Genomic DNA, 19671 nt, shown 5'->3' with positions numbered 1-19671 from the left:
TGACTGTTGCAGCGGTTGCGCTGGCGGTGGCTGTGGCAGTGGAGCTCCCCTCGGTGTCCGGCATCCTCCTCCCCCCTAGTGTACCGTGGCCTACCTTGCGATGCTCTTCTTCCGTAGGCCGCGGCTCCGCAGTCGATCGTCGGGGTTGAGGACCTGGCGTCGCGCTCCGATGACGTCAGCGTCGCTCTTCCTCCCTTCCAGGACCTTGCGCAGCGTCAGAGCGTGGGGCGGAGCGTGGGGCGGAGCTTCGGATCTCGCGCGCTTTCGGCGTCCACGCCCCTCTTCTTCCCGTGCGGCATCCCGAAGATGGCGTCCAAAGGCGGGAAGCAGCTGCGGATGGCGGGAAGAAGGCAGAAGACGGCGGGAAATGGTCCAAGATGGCGTCTGATGGCGGGAATCGGCTCCGGATGGCGGGAAACGACTCCGGTCGGCGGGAAACTTCACCACAAGTAAGTATAAAAGTCTCTTTTTCAGGCACGCAGTACCCGGTGGTTGCGGGCACGAAATCCTGCCGACTACGCCAAAGTTGACGCGCCCCCTGGGCCTGTGCTGCTGCTGCTGTGCAGGGGGAATACCCGGAGCTGGATCGCTGGGGGTTGTAGTTCTCCGTGGCGGTGACCCGGTCCGTGCCCAGGGTGGTCAAACCAGTGGCAGTCTATTTGTATGGTAATAAGTGTCCGACTACGCCACCCGTGGATTGCGGTCAGTGGGGACCGCCGCTGCGCTGCAGACCGCTGAGGCTGATGTTGTTTGCGCAGCTGAGTATGGGATGACTCCCCACGGGAGAAGTATTGCCTCAGGGCAGCTAATGTGGAAGATGATGGGAGTGATGGTGTGAGGGTCCCAGTGCTAATGGTGCAGGAGCGGCAAGGAACCACAGAGACGTGAGGTGCAGTTCAGGGTCTTTACTGATGGTACAAGGCAGACCCTCCCAGGAGTACTGGCTAGTATAAGGGGCCTGGTCAGTCTGCGAGCAAGCAGGAGTTCCCCTGGCCAGGTGGAGTTGTAGGCCTCCCCGTTAATCTGCACTCTTCCTGGCTACCTTGCTGTCAGCGGTTACAAGAAGCCCACGTCCCTGAGTATACCGTGTGGTGCTCACCCGTATGGCTGGTGACCTGGGGCCTTCTGTTAGCCTCCGCTCCTGGATGGCGGCGCTGGTCCCTTCTCTGTGACTGAGCCTCCGGGCTTCTATGGCCAGAGGACCTGGAATCCCCTGCCGGCTGGTTTCTGCTGCTGGCTATATCAGTCCCCACAGCCTCGGACTCCTGTGTTCGGTTTTAGTGTCTTCGTCCAGGGCGAACTCTGCTCAGCTCCAGCCCCTGGACTTCTGCTACTGCTCCTACAGAGCTCCTGATCTTGCTTTCCCTGTGTCTGGAACTGAACTCCAGGCTCTGACTGCTCTAATCCCGCCCCAGACCCAGTTTTAAAAGGGCAGATTCCTCCCCTCCCAGGTCTGGGCGGACCGTGTTGCATGTTTAGGGATCCTGACCAGAGAAACCTCCCACTTGCTCTCAGACATAATATCTCTATTACTGTGGCAACCAGACCCCTGGGGTGTCACATATGGAAAAAGAGAAAGTGGCACTAGCAATGGATGGGGTAGGTTAATAGAAAAAAAAATACACTAAGAATGTGGGAGATGATAGCAGCAGGAAAAGCACCACCACCACTCTCGACAGCTGTCCGGGCAGTAGTACTACCAATTGCAGATCACAATTGGTCTCCTTTGCTTCTGACAAGCTTGTTAGCTACTGTATCCCACATAATCATTATCACGTACATGTCATAGAAAAGAACGCAGAGATGGACATGTTAGGGTTACACATGGTTGGTGTTGTGCATTCATTTAAGAATATCAGAATTTAGCAACCCAAGAGCAGGATGGTTCCTTACTCTTAACACAACACTATGTCATTGATCTCACGCTACTCTCTCAATCGAACAAAGGGGACTTTTATCCTCTTCTCATTGCAATAACTCTGCTCCAGTCACTTCAGAAGGTCTCACAAACTTAGTACGACACCTCTTCTGGTCATGGCTTCCAGTAGTATTTGCTGTCGGGTTATGCACTTTTCCAGCTTGGAGGAAATCTTATTTCACACCAACAAACTCAGCTCTAGCCGGCTGTGCACTGGAATATCACAGCTCACTGGCTCATTCTGCTAGGCACTCCCATGGGGACTTTTCTTGCTCACATTCACGGGAGGCAATACTTTGACTCTGTGCTGGTCACTCTCCATCCTTTCTGTCTTGCTGCTTTTCAGCTTCTTTCTGTTGTGGCTTCCTACTTACGAACACAGGAAATTTCTCTGACTCTTAAAGCTTCCTCCCACCATGAGAATGTATAAAAGACTGACACTTGTTGCAAATCTTCCATCAGTCATTCAGTAAGCGATTCTGAACCGTGTATTGAGAGTCATGAAAATTGGTCTTACTTGGAGGATGAATTCCTTGATGGCACTGTGGGGTGTGATGATACTTATGGGAGGCACTGTTACATTTGCAGCTGAGAAATGCCCTAAGGATAATTACAGGGTGACCATGAATGGACATTCATTATGCTGTCAGCCATGTGAACAAAGTAAGTATCATCTAGATCTCAAGATTTACATTTCTATAAATTAAATGTTAATTTGCTCCGATCTTGTACATTTCAATGTAAAGTATTTCCAGGTATGGTAGAATCGGATCTCACCAATGGGACCTGAATGAATCTTAAGAACGGGTTCTTCACGGGTACGGCCATCAGTGACAAGTGCCTGGAATTCCTAACAGGGAAAATATATATTTTTGTACCGTGTTAGCCAGTAGATAGAAAAATATTTTGATTTGAGAGTCCTCAGTGGTTGATACCTTTTAATGGCTAACTGAAAAGATGGTAACAAGTTGCAAGCTTTCCAGACTATGCAGGTCTCTTCATCAGGCTAGTAATCTCTTCAGTTAGCCATGAAAAGGTATCAACCACTGAGGACTCTCAAATCTAAATATTTTGAAATTCCTAATCATTTGGATGGAAGTTCCGACTCCACTTTTAACAACAAGTGATGGAGACTCATTCTCAAGGAAGATCTCAATGCAGGTCCCATTGGTTGCATTTGCTCTACATTTTTTACATATACAGTAGATATGCCACAAATGTATAAGATGGGAATACCCCTCGAAGTAAATAAGTGAAATACATGAATTGATCCCAATTTACAGTCTGTTTCGTAGTTTATAGCTGCATTGGCAATTCTCCTGCCTTCAGATCTGAAATCCCTCAGCAAGCCCTTGTGTCGATAGGTCTTGCACAAGAAACTGAGTAGTAATCTTATAAAAGAAAAACTAACTGATCCATGGTGTTATAGAAGCTAAGCTAAGATTTTTTTATCCATTTCCAGTGGCAATTTCTAGAATCAGGAATAATGTATTAGTTAATGAACTCTTACGTGTAATAAAGCCCAAACACATTAAAGTTGAACCAAGTGGTCGATAATGACCTTATCGAACAGTTCAATTGTTCATTTTGACAGACAACCGAACAATGAACATTTGTATTCGTTCGACACACTGGTCGGTGATGTTGGGTGTTTTTGCAGTTGATCAGTACTAGCTGGATCATTCATTACATGACAAAATCCAATATTGACCAATGCAATCTATGATGTATTTTGGGCCATTGATGGGCAATCATTCATCAGCCCATTTTCATCTTATATGTATAGGGTCCTTCAGAATTTGTTTATATACATTCACTACCTTCACCTTGGAAATAATATACCTATGCACCAAATGTAAAGTTTTGATTCATAAAGTTTCATAAGTTATCTAGTTTTGTTTATCCAGTTCCAAACCTGACCATTTACCCCCTGGGGTTCCTAATCAGGCACATTTTCTTTTATCATACATGCAGCTTAAAAAGCTATAATTTTTTTCTCTTTTGGACATTCAGATAATTTTTGCACCTTTTTTCGTGATATAACAGGCTTCATTTTTATGTCACTGTCATATTCTATAATTTTTTTTTATGATATCGGACGATATCGGAAATAAAGTAAGGAAAATAAGTGTCTATTTTTCCAATTTTTTTTTTTTTGTCCACAAAAGACCATTAAAATACATTTAAAAATTAGTTCCCCTCTCTGTTACAATTGTTTTTATATATCGGGGGTGAGGCTAGTAACAGCAATTTGGATTGACAGTGGCATTTTCATTAATTTTTTTAATTTATTTTTCCTTTGCATTATTTTTTTTATGTATCCATTCATTTTATTTTTCATGAATTTTACATTGTACCCCACATAAGGTGATAGAAGACCTTTGAGGTAGGGAGGGGGAATTTAATTATTTAAATATTTTTTTTATTTTCATCTGATTTCCCATGTAACTGGGGCTGGTAAATTACCCCAGTAGCAAGGGAAATGCAGCTTACTGGCTGCATAATAGAACTGTATTGGTCTCTTATGACTCAGCATCTCCTGCTCCCTTCCTATATATAGCGATCACATGACTTCTATTCAAGTAGGATGCAGCCTGATCAATGCTTCCTATGTGTATACAGCAATCGAGAAGGCAGAGATGGTAATAAATCATCTCTGCCTTCTCTTTGGGGAATTCATCTGTCTATGACAGCCGGATCCCTGCTGCCATAGCTACATGTGAAGCTGCGCAACTATGCAGTGAAATTTTAGACCGTCATTGCAGAATACCTCCCGAAAAAAAAAAAATATATATTTTGTATTATTGATTATAAATATATAAAAAAATAAAATATGTAAAAAAAATACATTCAAAAAATTAAATGATGGTTACTCTTTAGACACCTTTTACTATCCATCAGCTCTATTATCTTGAGGTCCATGGTTATATTCCTGCACATATGATGTACTGAACATAGTATCAACATAGCCTAGGTAATTTGTACAAAGAATACACATTATTGCGGTAATCTACATTATATACATAAACCATTAACCTCATTACATTGTGGTAAACCACTAGGAAATAATACATTTTACAAGAGGACAGTAAAATGCAAAAGCTTCTACTTTTTATTGTATACATTTTAATAACTTTCTAGAGGTTTTCAAGTGACTTTCCTGCTGCGTCATTCATTTCCAACTGATTGTGGTACTGTCCCAAGTCTATCTGTTTAACTGGAATCATACGCAGCGATTCTAAGCTTGATGGTCTGTAATTCAGAATTAGTGGGTGGGGGAATTTCTTACCAGTCTACAGAAAAAGTACGGCTGGCCATGAACATAAAATAACCTTTTAGAAAAATTTCACCAATGTCTGATTCACTCAACAACATGGACATTTGGAACAAGTGTTGGACTGGAAGAGCGTAACTGGTCTGATCTATTTTATTGGAGTACATCCAACCTCCACAGTAGGACTACCATCACATACGCCTGTATAGTCAAGAGCAGCTATATTTTATATTAGGTATCTTCTTTGGATGCCTCCAGCTGGAGAAAGGGGAACATTTTCAACACATTTCACCTTTCACATTTCTGTCAATAGGGTATGAATTTCCAGACATGGACCTCAACTTTTCATACTGATTTTTGCTAAATATGACAATTATTTTCGATTTTGCTGGCATATAAAATTTTGGGCATACCTGGTCAAAATTACTGTTATTGTGAACAGTTAAGCAAGTTGAAGATGAAATGATCTCTAAAAGGTCTAAAGTAGAGATGAGCGAGTATGTTCGGTTAACCCTTTCGGCGAGTATGCTTTGGCGAGTACCGAGTATCTTCAGCGTACTCGGAGATATGTTTGAATCACTCCCGTGTGCATGATTTGGGACTGTTTGACAGCTTTAATACATGTGAGGAATGCTTGTTTCTTTCGCATTCCTCACATGTATTAAAGCTGTCAAACAGTCGCAAATCATGCACATGGGAGTGATTCAAACATAACACCGAGTACGCTGAAGATACTCGGTACTCGCCCGAGCATACTCGCTGAAACAGTTAACCGAACATACTCGTTCATCACTAGTCTAAAGTTAAATATGACAACTTTCCTTTGTATTTTAGGCAAAAAATTAATTGTCATCTTTTACATTTTAAAAATTACAAATAGGATAATGAGATGATGCAGAAATTTGGGCACCCTGTATGGTTAGTATCTAGTAGCGCCCCCTTTTTGCAAGTATCACAGCTTGTAAATGCTTTTTGTAGCCAGATAAGAGCCTTGTTTGAGGGATTTTCATCCATTCTTCCTTGGAAAATTGTTCCAGTTCTGTGAGATTCCTGGGTTGTCTTACATGCACTGCTATTTTGAGCTCTAGCCACATTTCAATAATGTTCAGATCAGGGGACTATGAGGGCCATAGTAAAACCTTCAGCTTTTGCCTTTTGAGGTCGTCTATTGTGGATTTTGACGTGTGTTTAGGATCATTATCCATTTGTAGAAGCCATTCTCGTTTCAGCTTCAGCTTTCTTACAGATGGTGTTATGTTTGCATCAAGAATTTGTTGAAATTTCATTGAATCCATTCTTTGCTCTACCCGTGAAATGTTCCCCATGCCATTGGCTGCAACACAACCACAAAGCATGATTGATCCACCCCCATGCTTAATGGTTGGTGAGATGTTCTTTTCCTTAAATTCTGTGTTCTTTTTTCTCCACACATACCTTTGATCATTATGACCAAAGAGATCTATTTTAACCTCATCGGTCCACAGGACTTGTTTCCAAAATGCATTAGGCTTATTTAGATGTTCTTTTTCATACTTCTGATGCTGAATTTTATGGTGAGGACGCAGGAGAGGTTTTCTTCTGATCACTCTTCCATGAAGACCACATTTGTTCAGGAGTCTCAGAATAGTAGAACAATGTACCACAACTCCAGAGCACACAAATCTACAAGGGTGCCCAAATTTTTGCATTGGCCCATTTTCCTTTTTGTAATTTTTAAAATGTAACAGAAGAATGTGTCATCTTTAACTTTAGGCTTTTAAGAGATCATTTCATCTTCAACTTGCTTAACTGTTCACAATAACAGTAATTTTGACCAGGGGCGCCCAAACATTTACATGCCACTGTACACCAAATGGATTGTAGCGCAATAACAACCAACCAGGCAATCCAGAAAACCGAATTATTTTTATATGTTTTCATATTCCGAATACAGACTTCCATATGTCGACTACTGAAAGCCTAATCGATTAAAGGTTGGAGGATCACTGATCCAGTAACAATGTCTATTTCTTACACATTCCTCACATGTATTAAAGCTGTCAAACAGTTGCAAATCATGCACACAGGAGTGATTTAAACATAACACCGAGCAGCTGTAACTATTCGGTACTCGCCCGAGCATACTCGCCGAAAGGGTTAACAAAACATACTCGCTCATCACTAGTCATAATACAAAAATTAACCCCAAAAACTCTTTTCTGATATTTCTTCTTAGCTACACTGTTTCTGGAGAAACTGTGTGTCGGCCAAGAAAGCCACCAGTATGGATGGCACAGATGTTGTCACTCAAATTTAAATTCCTGAATAGCAAATGCATCTACCAATGAAAAATAAAATATTTATTTTTATTTGCAGGTGAAGAATCCCTGGCATGTCAAAATTCAAACCAACTATTACAAGAGTGTCGCTGCAGTCAAGGTTTTGGCTGTAATTCTAAAAGTTGCAATTCATGTGTAAAGTTGCCAGACTGTAAAAAGAAATCTCAGCTCAGGAGATCAGGTAATGTTTGTTCCCTTACTATTCTATAATAGTGAAAACAGAAAATGATAGCTATTATAGTTTCTATAGAGGCTGTCATCAGATTTCCCAAAAAATACCTTGGAGGACTGGGCTGACAGGCAGGCAGAGGGGACATGATTTATCGATGATCGACACACATGCCCATCAATTATGTTATGGGAGTGTCAGATGTGACAGACAGTCACCCTGCATTTAGATCTCTTCGTTTGGCATTACAGACACCTTCTTAGAATCTGTCTCACTCTAGGACCCAGCGGCTACCCCCCTCCTGCTCTAATTAACACCCTGGCCTGGGTGTTTAAATACTTTCAGTTTGCTATAGGGAGGCGCCTGTGACATTCACATTTTCCCTTGTGAAGGCTTGGTGCTATTGCAGTCTGCTTACTTCCTCCCTGGTGCTAAGAGGTCATGTGTGTAATCTCTCTGAAGTTTGCTCAAGTTAAGTTACTTTCCCCTGTGTTTGTCTCCCTTGTTGTTTTCAGTTGTTAGTGGGGACTGACTAGTGCTCACCCCCCCTTCCCTATCCAGGGCCTAGTTATAGGGAAATACAGGGTTTTAGGTTCCTGTGCGGTGATTGGTGAGGAACCAATATAGGGACGATATGGGAGACAGGATGATATCAGATCAGCTTAGGGGGTCTCCACTCCCCCTTTCCTCTCATCCCTTTGTGTTGCACTTAGACTTTCCTACAGTGTGTGACAAGTTATCTCCAAATTCTCTTTCTTGCTGGATTGGAGCAAATTGAATCTCCAAAAATGTATTTCTGCATTAGAATACAAATATTTTGGGGGGAAATTCATGGCCAATTCAATTTGTTCAGAATAGATTGATTCTTTTCTATCCAAGACATATAAGAAACTTTGTAATATATCTTAGCAGAGAATTAGGCTTCTTTCTCCATTTTAAGTCACTTCCTCTTTTCCCTTCCTCTTCCCTGATTTCTAAACTCATCATTTAGTCTTAAACACTGTTAAAATCTTAGATGTTCAAAACTAGTCTGCCAGCTCAGAGTAGACGGATGAGATTATAGCTGTCTTTAAAAGTCTCTGGAGAGAGAAGGTGGAGAGAGGAGCAGAAAGAAGCAAAGACACATACCAATAGTGTTTTAGCTTTCTAATAAACTTTTATCTCACTCTGGTGCTGGATTCACAGCTACACTGCTTAATGTGATGTCTATATAAGGTCTTCCATGCTACTTCTACTTCTGAACATGTGCTGGATAGAGATTGGAGAGCAGGAATCTATGCTGTATGTAAAACATTGTTACAGCTAGTCTCTACCTATTAGCTCAGAGATAACTGAATATTAGAGATAGAGCCTGCGGAGAGGAAAACTGGTGAAAATGCAGGAAACAAGTCATATAATAAAAGAATCAGTGTCATTCCTCATGTACACACATGTGACAGCTTATTCTGAAAAGTCACATAAAATGAGAGTTTTCCTTTAACCCCAATATGTGATGTCCATGTACATCACATGTTGGGTGCAGATTTATATTGCAGTCTCATATGAGACGAGCCCACACCAAACAGTCGCACCTTCCTTAAAAAATGCAATAAAAAAAGTGTTGAAAACATCGAATACCCACCATGATGGTACCAATAAAAACATATGCAAAAAGCTGCATTAATGGAAGAATTAAAAATAGTTATGGGTCTCAGCAAATGAAAACACAAATTAATTGTTTTAGTTTTTACAAATTTCCAACTTTTTTTCTGCTTAAAAAAATAAATAAACTTTACAAGTTCAGAACAATTATACTTGTAATATCCTGTACAGTTATTTTGCCAGCACAATGGACATTGTAAAAGCAAAATGCAAAAAACAGTGGTGGGGTTTTTATTTTTTTCACCGTTTCACCCCATTTAGATTTTATTTCTATTTTCCGATGCATTATATGAATGGTATTATTCAGAACTACAACTGTGAATAACAAGCACACATACAGATATTTCGCTAGAAAATTTTAAAAAAAGCTATGGCTCTTGAAATAAGGGTATAAAAAAATGACTGTGAAAACGAAAAATCACCCAATCAGGAAGGGGTAAAAAGTTTTGCTTATCATATATTAGTAGAGTCTTATTCTAAGATTTGAGAGGTTTAATACTGTTTCATTCTTCACCATGGAAATTGTGTCTCATCTTTTGAAAAAAAAAAAGAGACAAATTTAAGCTTAAGCTTTCCCACTTACAAAGTACATTTTAATTAATAGATCTTAGAAGAATAATTTCCAAAATTGGATGTGTTGAAACAAAATGTTCCTGTGCTAAGATGATCTTATAAATGTGCCCCTGCTGTGTACTGTGTAATGGCTGTGTCTGACCGTGCAGGGACATGGTCTGATCATACCACATCTCCCGGGCAGGAGAGGATGCAAAAGAGTATACAGACATTACAGCAGGGGATCACAGCTGATTGTTTCTGTGTAGTAAAACATGCTTTTAAACTGGCAGGGAAATGTTTTATCTCACAAAAATAATCAGCTACAATCCCCAACTGTAATGGCTCTCATTTGTTTCCTCCCCTAGCCAGGATTAATGGTATGTGCCGACCATGAACTGGAGCAACTCTGCATGGTAAGACACAGCCATTACACAGTACACAGCAGGAGCACATTTATAAGATTATCTCAGCACAGGAACATTATTTTTTACCACATCCAATTGTGGAATTGAATATTATTAAAAGATCTCTTGATTTAGTTTGATCATGGGACAGCCCCTATAAGTTGCACAGGAAATATTGGTTGATTTTCCCCAGAAGTGTGAAATCTTATTCTATAATTACAACTTGAGACTTGTGATGTTACCTGAAACATTTCTATGTTTATGTTATAAAAAACAGCAGTTCACGTGATGTGATCATGTTATGTTAGACTATTGACAGTCAAATCGATGATTATGGGTACAATTCCATCTATGTGCATGGGGTAAATGAATCCTAATTAAGAGTCATCATGTCTATTCATTTCTAGAGAAAGAGAGCACAGTGTATGAGTATTATTGTGAAGAGAGTTCACCTAGGACGCCTTCAAATGAAGAAAATGGAATCCATAAGCCTGGTGAAGAGTGAGTGACTATTATAAGTTATAGCCACCATATTTTGATTATGGAACGTGCAAGATTACTTACGAGCTTTGTTAAAGGGGTTGTCTGGGAATTTGCCTTACAGCAGGAATTGGTGTAAAATAACCCCACCCAGAAATGCTCCTCCTCTGGGGGTCCTTGCCACTTCGGCATGATGACAACAACATGTCCATCATTCATGTGATTACTGCAGCTAATCACTGTTCTTAGCGATGATTCAGATTCACATTAATTCTGACATCAGTGAGTAGCTGCAGTGGTCCCGTGAATGATGGAGGTAATATCATCGCTGCAGAATCGGTAGGAACCACCAGATTTATGAGGATTATTTTTTTATACCATTTGCTGTTCTTGGGGAATTTAAAAATAAAAAATCCCAGATTTCCCCTTTAATCGTTATGGTGATTTTCTCAGAGCGTTTTGAAGTCAGATGCTCCTGATTTATTAAGAGGTGCACGCTTCTTAATAAATTAGGAGCGTCTATTCAGTGGCATGCGCCTCTGTGTGACACACCATAAATCTTACTCCAGTCACTGACTGGAGTAAGATTTCTGGAATAATGAACGCCACAGATAATCATGAATTAGTTTAGCTGTGGCTTGACACCCAATCCCACCCCAGCACCAGAGACTAGCAAGAAAACACCAAAAGTGGCAAAAATTTTTTGCAACTTTTCAAAGTAAAACTTGTTGAATTTGCTTCAATGAATCGGGTTCTATTATATATATACAGTACAGACCAAAAGTTTGGACACACCTTCTCGTTTAAAGATTTTTCTGTATTTTCATGACTATGAAAATTGTACATTCACACTGAAGGCATCAAAACTATGAATTAACACATGTGGAATTATATCCTTAACAAAAAAGTCAAGAGAATGCCAAGAGTGTGCAAAGCAGTCATCAAAGCAAAAGGTGGCTACTTTGAAGAACCTAGAATATAAGACATATTTTCAGTTGTTTCACACTTTTTTTGTTAAGTATATAATTCCACATGTGCTAATTCATAGTTTTGATGCCTTCAGTGTGAATGTACAATTTCCATAGTCAAGAAAATTCAAAAAAATCTTTAAATGAGAAGGTGCGTCCAAACTTTTGGTCTGTACTTTATATAATTTATTTGCATCTTTGCCAAAAGTCACCCTTGCAAATAATTTTTATTATTTTTTGCATCTAAAATAAAAAAATAAGTAACTTTTAAAATAGACTTCATTAAAAATATGCAGCGGTTTTGTGTCTTTAGCTCCTATGCAAACTTTTGTGTCTCCATAGACGCAGATTACGAAGAAACTACTTAGGTAGTCTGAACCTGAAGTCGTGTTTTTCTCTTTTTCTTCTGGTCCTCTTTTTGCAAAATGCAGGCGATATACAAATGAGCGGATGGAAGGGAGTAAGACTTGTCTGCAAGGTCAAACGACACAAAGCATTTGCTTCTAGTCTGGAAACTTTGGAGGTCTACACAGACTATGAGTACATAAATTGATAAGATATTTTTAATTAGCGAAGTATATGTAGTGAGACATGTGGTCATATGCTTTTCCAACTGTCCCTAACTTCTTGCCGACTTTTATGCATTAAATTAGCGAGAGGTAGGAGACTGATTAAATAGAGCAAAAATAATACTTTTCTAAACAATATTATGACTACATTGCTAAAACGCAAGGGGCAACCGTCATGGTCAACCAGTTGCATTTGATGTAAAATAAATATCTGTATTCTTATCAGAAGCCTTCCTGGACATAAAGTTAGTCTTTATTTTGTTATTTACAGGAAAATCTCCATTACAGAAAGTAGTAGAAATGATTCCTCTATGTCTTCAACCCAAAAAGTTGAGAGTAAACCAAGCACACCACGTATCAAAGGCAACACAGGTAAAGGTGACATTGGATCCATCAAGATCTGTTTGTGATTCTGTGGCTAAAGATGGCCATACACCTTTGGTCACAATCGACCAAACAATTGTTCAGCATATGGCTATCTCAACAGAGTCCCCAAAGCTTAGGAACGCTTATCTCGATCAAGCACTCATGCGTTCTCTATGAAAGAGTAGCTACCAGAATTATTTGGCTGTGGCTTATTTCCTTGCCAAACTAAAGGATAGGGCACTTCAGCTTAAATCACCCGATCCTTACATCCACCAACGTTATCAGTCTGAGGGCAGTCATGAGGCTCTGCATACACAATAAATAGGTAGGTTAGGTTGACTTTTATCTAATTTGTATGGACGCTTTTAGAAGAAAATGATACACAATAATGGGAATTAACCAAAGGGAACGCTGCAGAAACGCTTAAGAAACGCATGGTAGAAGGTCTGCCATGTCCCCCAATGATAATCCGCATGTGCTGTGCACATGCTGCAGAGATTTCCACTGCAGATTATCATTGCGGAAAAAAAACGCAGCACTACCAATTATTTTGCGGAAGTGCTGCGTTTTCGCCGCCATTGACTTGCATTAGAACGCGCCAATTCCGCAAGACTGCATCTGTACTTGCGTAATTGGCGCGTTCTAATGTGCGGATGGTACCCAGGTGTAGAGGAGAGGAGAGTCTCATCCACACCCAGGTACCATTAAAAATCTGTAAAAAAAGAATAAAATAAAAAATAAATATATACTTACCTTCCGGCGGCCCGCGCTGCGCTCCTCCTTGCTTGCCGGCACTTCGCGGTGGATTGAAGGACCTGCGCTGACGTCAGAGTCATGTGACGGGTCACGCGACGCTGACGTCGGCAGGTCCTTCAATCCACCGCTGCCGGCAAAGGAGAACGGAATGAGCAGGACACCGGGGGCCATCAGAGGGTAAGTATACATTTATTTTTTTATTTTTAACCATTCTTTGGGGTCACACTATATAAATCCAGGCCTTTTGCATGGATTTATATAGTGTGACCTAGTTGTCACAAGCACTTTCCAAGTGATGCTAATCGCTTGGAAAGCGCTTGTCAACCCGCATGCGGAAATGCTTCATTTCCGCATGTCCCTGGCAGGAAAACGTATGTACAATCCGCATGCGTTTTTTTTCTGCCAGGGAGATGCAGAAACGCTCAGGAAAAAATCCTGAGCATTTCTGCATCGTGGGCACATAGCCTTAGTCTGTTTTCGTAGGCTCCACAATCATGGGGAAGACTGCTGACTTGACAGATGTCCAGAAGGCAGTCATTGACACACTCCACAAGGAGGGTAAGCCAGAAAAGGTCATTGCTAAAGAAGCTGGCTGTTCACAGAGTGCTGTATCCAAGCATATTAATGGAAAGTTGAGTGGAAGGAAAACGTGTGGTAGAAAAAGGTGCACAAGCACCCCTATGCTGTGCAGGCGATCAGAATAAAAAAAGTGAAAGTCCCAGAGTGGGACAGAGTAAAAAAGTGTAAAAACTGTCAGAAAGTGAAAATAATATAAAAAAAATTGTAAAAATATTAAAAAATAAATAAAAAAAATAATCCACCAAAAATAAAAATATAATGTACCCATCAATAAATAAAATTATAAAAAAAAAAAAAAAACAATAAAAGTACACATATTTGGTATCGCCGCATCCGGAACAACCTGACCTATAAAACTGTCCCACTAGTTAACCCCTTCAGTGAACACGGTAAAAAAATTAAAATAAAAAACGAAGCAAAAAACAATGCTTTATCATCATACCGCCAAACAAAAAATGGAATAACACGCGATCAAAAAGACGAATATAAATAAAATGGTACCGCTGAAAACGTCATCTCGTCCCGCAAAAAACAAGCCACCATACAGCTCCATCAGCCGAAAAATAAAAAAGTTATAGCTCTCAGAATAAAGCTATGCTAAAAAATAATTTTTTATATAAAATTGCTTTTATTATGTAAAAGTGCAAAACATAGAAAAACGATATAAATGTGGTACAGCTGTAAACGTACTGACCCGAAGAATAAAGCTGCCTTATCAATTTTACCACACGCGGAACAGATTAAAAAAAAACAAAAAAAACAATTCCTGAATTGTTGGTTTTTGTTTATTTTGCCTCCCAAAAATCGGAATAGAAAGCGATCAAAAAAATCTCACGTGCCTGAAAATGGCACCAATAACAACGTCAACTCATCCCACAAAAAACAAGCCGTCACATGACTGCCTGCCAAAATCTGGAAAAATTATAGCTCTCAAAATATGGCGATGTAAAAACTAGATTTTACAAAAACTGCGTCTTTTAGTGTGTGGCAGCTGTCAGTCATAAAAACCCGATATGATTCTGGTATCACTGTAATCGCACCGACCCGAAGAATAAAGTCGTCTAATCACTTATACCGCACGAGGAACGGCGTAAAAAATAAACTCTCGGGTTAGGGTTGGGCTAGGGTTAGGGCTGGGTTTGGGGTTAGAGTTGTGATGGGGTTGGGATTTTTTTCAGAAGTAAGAAAAAAAGATGACGATATGGCGACTAGTGTTGAGCGCAAGTGCTCGCTACTTGAGTTTGCATCGGGTGCTCGGGTATGCATTGAGTATCGTGGGTATTTGAGTGACATGCTCGAGTCTCCGCCCCATATGCTTCGCGGCCAAACAAACTTTGCGGGGATTGCCTGCCATGCACGAGCGATCCCCGCATGGTTTTTTTTGGGTGTCTAATAGCCGTGAAACATGCGGGGCAGGGACTCGAGCATGTCACTCGAGCACACGCAGTACATGGTGCATACCTGAGTACCCGATGCAAACTCAAGTAGCAAGCACTTGCGCTCAAGACTAATGACAACTTATTCAATATGATGACCTAATGTTATCAAATTCTGTGTCGTACCTCTGGGTTCAAAATGTTCACTATACACCTTAATAAAATCCTTGAGGGGTATTGTTTCCAAAATGGGGTCACTTGTGGGGGAGCTCCACTGTTTAGGCACATCAGGGGCTCTCCAAACGCGACATGGTGTCTGCTAACAAATTGGAATCATGTCGCGTGTGGTGAGCCCCTGTGTGCCTAAACATTGGAGCTGCCCCACAAGTGACCCCATTTTGGAAACTAGACCACCCATGGCACCTATCTAGATGCATAGTGAGCACTTGGATCCCCCAGGTGCTTCACAAATTGATTCGTAAACTGAAAAAGTCGAAAAAAAATACTTTTTCATTTTTACGAATCAATTTGTGAAGCACCTGGGGGTTCCAAGTGCTCACTATGCATCTAGATAGGTGCCTTGGGGGGTCTAGTTTCCAAAATGGGGTCACTTGTGGGGGAGCTCCAATGTTTAGACACACAGGGGCTCTCCAAACGCGACATGGCGTCCGCTAATTATTCAAGCAAATTTTACAATCAAAAAGTCAAATGGCGCTCCTTCCCTTCCGAGCCCTGCCGTGTGCCCAAACAGTGTTTTTTCCCCACATATGGGGTATCTGCGTGCCCAGGGGAAATTGCACAACAAATTTTGCGGTCCATTTTTTCTTGTTACCCCTGTGAAAATAAAAAAAATTGGGTCTAAAGTAACATTTTTGCGAAAAAAGTTAAATGTTCATTTTTTTCTTCCACATTCAAAAAATTCCTGTGAAGCACCTGAAGGGTTAATAAAGTTCTTGAATGTGGTTTTGAGCACCTTGAGGGGTGCAGTTTTTAGAATGATGTCAATTTTGGGTATTTTCTGTCATAAAGACCTCTCAAAGTGACTTCAAATGTGATGTGGTCCCTAAAAAAATGGTTTTGTAAATTTTGTTGGAAAAATGAAAAATCGCTGGTCAACTTTTAACCCTTATAGCTCTCTAACAAAAAAAAATTTTGGTTCCAAAATTGTGCTGATGTAAAGTACACATGTGGGAAATGTTATTTATTAAGTATTTTATGTGACATATCTCTCTGATTTAAGGGCATAAAAATTAAAATTTTAAAAATTGCAAAATTTTCAAAATTTTCGCCAAATTTCCATTTTTTTCACAAATAAACGCAAGTGATATCGAAGAAATTTTACCAAAATCATGAAGTACAATATGTCACGAAAAAAACAATCTCAGAATCAGGGGGATCCGTTGAAGCGTTCTAGAGTAATTACCTCATAAAGTGACAGTGGTCAGAATTGTAAAAATTGGCCTGGTCATTAACGTGCAAACCACCCTCGGGGGTTAAGGGGTTAAAGTAAATTTTGCATTTCATTTGGAAATCAAGGTCCCAGAGTCTGGAGGAAGAGTGGAGAGGCACACAATCCAAGCTGATTGAGGTCTAGTGTGAAGTTTCCACAATCAGTGATGGTTGGGGGAGCCATGTCATCTGCTGGTGTAGGTCCACTGTGTTTTATCAAGACCAAAGTCAGCGCAGCCGTCTACCAGGACATTTTAGAGCACTTCATGCTTCCCTCTGCCGACAAGCTTTTTGGAGATGGAAATGTCATTCTCCAGCAGGACTTGGCTCCTGTCCACACTGCCAAAAGTACGAATACCTAGTTTACAAACAACAGTATCACTGTGCTTGATTGGCAGCAAACTCGCCTGAACTTAACCCCATAGAGAATCTATTATAGAGAATCTATGGGGTATTGTCAAGAGGAAGATGAGACACCAGAACCAACAATGCAGATGATCTGAAGGCTGCTATCAAAGCAACCTGGGCTTCCATAACACCTCAGCAGTGCCACAGGCTGATCGCCTCCGTGCCACGCTGCATTGATGTGTAGCACCCTGAGGACTCGGCTGCTACAGGGGTATTACACCTCAAGCCAGAGGTGTGGTATTCCACTCCCGGGTAAGGATGGAGTGTGGAACTGAGCTCAGATAGCTGCATACACTACATACATCCCATTTCCGGGGGACAGATCGACGGTACTCCCACCAATATATGTGCAGGTACGATTGTGTCTGTCCCTGGCTGGAGTGGGAGGGGGGTGGAACATCCCAGTAGTGTAGGGGCAGATAGGGGGAGCAGTCTGGGTAAGGCTAGGAGCTCATTGGGTGCTGGTCACCTGAGCTCACACATAGAGGGAGTATATAAGGTGGGCACCATCTTAGATCAGGGTCAGTCTTTTGTAGAGTGAGTCAGCCTTTGTGGAGTCAGAGGAGCAGAGCAGAGAAGCTAAGCCAGAAGGGCTGACAGGGAGTTGTGGTTCCGGCTGGGCCCAGCTCCAAGGCCAAGTCTGAGAGAGAGAGAGGAGTCAGAAGGACCCAGAGAGAAGAAGAAGGAACCCCAAGACCCCAGAATACAAACAGCAGGGTGAAGGGTTGGCACCCAGGGTACCGGATCCCAAGCTGGTGGAGGCCACTAATCCTCAGCCAGAGACCGGAGGTCGTGGGCAGGATCTGCCACGACCCTCACTAAATCCACTAGGAGGGCATACCAAGTATAGGGTCAGGGAACCCAGAAGAGGTGTACCCACCAAGAGACCCGAGGGAGCCGGACATAAGTGGATCCCTAGTGAGAACGGCCAGAAGAGAGGGAAAGTCAGACAGGAGCTCAGGACCACGCTCCAGAATTGCTTGGGGGTTGGCCGAGTCCAGGACCTGGTGGACGCAGCACGGCTCGGGTGGTCGCTTCAGGCCAGAGTGACCATAAGAACACCCGTAAGTAAAAACCCCTGAACTGCACAGCCCGACTCTGAGTCTTCTTGCTGAATCATCCTGCACCTTCACAACCACCATCCTCTACATCTGACCCCCTGAGGCTATACCCCTCCCGTTGGGGGTTATACTACCAGAGCTGCACACATACCACCAGCCTCAGCGGACCCTTCTGCAGCGGCGGCCTTTTGACCGCAAATCAAGGGGTGGCGTAGTCAACACTAAGGACCTTTACCAACATCTGTAAAGACTGCCACACACTGAGTTTGACACCCTGGGCACGGACCGGGTCGCCGCCACTCGGAGACTACAACCCCCATCTGATCCGGCTCCGGATAATCCCCAAACAGCACTGGCCCAGGGGGCGCGTCAACTTTGGCGTAGTCGGCAGGATTTCGTGCCCACAACCACCGGGTACTGCGTGCCTGAAGAGAAGTTCAAATTTACCTTAAGAAGAAGTCTCCCGCCGGTTCCAGAGGGTCCCCGCCATGGGACGCCATCACGGATCGTTTCCCGCCGGTTGCCCGCCATCTGCAGCTTTTTCCCGCCATCCACGGAGTTTCCCGCCACTGGGAGACGATTCCCGCCATTTCCAGAAGATTTCCCGCCTTGGAAGAGCGGACGCCATTATGGGCGTGCCAGAGGGTGGCAAGAGGTCACCTCCCATCGTGGGCCAGGTCAAGGAATGGCGCCAAAAGCGGAAACCGCCCCCACCAACAGAGACTGTGGTGCTGGAGATGTCCATCAGCGTGAGAGAACTGCCCCTGGAACTGACAATCACAAAGTTGCCCCGGGACCACCTTCAATGTGGGCGGAGACAGAACAAGAGAGTGAAGATGGGTGCAGCCTGGAGGAGTCTGGAGAGAGCGCACCCGGAGACAAGAAGTCTGGAGAGGACTCCGGAGAAGTCGCACCCGGAGATGGAAGGAGAGGCAGGCAGCACCGACCCAGTGGTCAGGAGCCTGATGCAAGCAACCACCCCACAAGACCTGGTGGAGATCCTGGCACAGCTCCCCCGAGACCGGGAGTGTGCACAGACCGCGCTGGAGCGCCTCGCATGGAGGATGGCCCAGGTGCAGCGAGAGACGCTGACGGAGTGGAGCAGGGAGATGGCCCTGCAGGCAAGAACCCGCCAGCGAAGCACGCCACCCGAGACGAGGAGACAGACTGCCTCTGAGGATGGTGCAGGAGGAGTGAAGGCCGGAGACGGCGCCGAGAAGGGAGCTGGACAGATGGAGGCAGGTAAAAGGGGACGTCACTACCCCGAGCCGAGAAACCGCGTGCCTGCCCCAGCTCCCCGTCGCAGAGCCCGAAATTCCCCCTGCCGTGCCCGTCGCTGCATCGTCACCGCTCCAGACAAGGCCTCAAGCAGAAGCCGCG

At 42.7% G+C, this 19671-nt stretch overlaps 1 protein-coding gene across 1 annotated transcript in view; it reads left to right on the top strand.

The window, feature by feature from the left end:
- The first annotated feature begins 2276 nt into the window (after nt 1–2276).
- TNFRSF18 (TNF receptor superfamily member 18) overlaps nt 2277–19671 on the top strand; it is a 28861-nt gene continuing 11466 nt past the window's right edge. The window contains exons 1-4 of the mRNA XM_073655268.1: nt 2277–2581; nt 7548–7691; nt 10687–10780; nt 12568–12668. Of these exons, the coding sequence (XP_073511369.1) occupies nt 2419–2581; nt 7548–7691; nt 10687–10780; nt 12568–12668 (502 nt within the window). The 5' untranslated portion in view covers nt 2277–2418. The remainder of the gene's footprint in view (nt 2582–7547; nt 7692–10686; nt 10781–12567; nt 12669–19671) is intronic.

This window comes from Phyllobates terribilis, unplaced genomic scaffold (assembly GCF_046119375.1).
Source record: "Phyllobates terribilis strain yellow unplaced genomic scaffold, ASM4611937v1 Scaffold_12__6_contigs__length_324123572, whole genome shotgun sequence".
Lineage (NCBI taxonomy): Eukaryota > Metazoa > Chordata > Amphibia > Anura > Dendrobatidae > Phyllobates > Phyllobates terribilis.
This window is presented reverse-complemented; position numbering and strand designations above follow the sequence as displayed.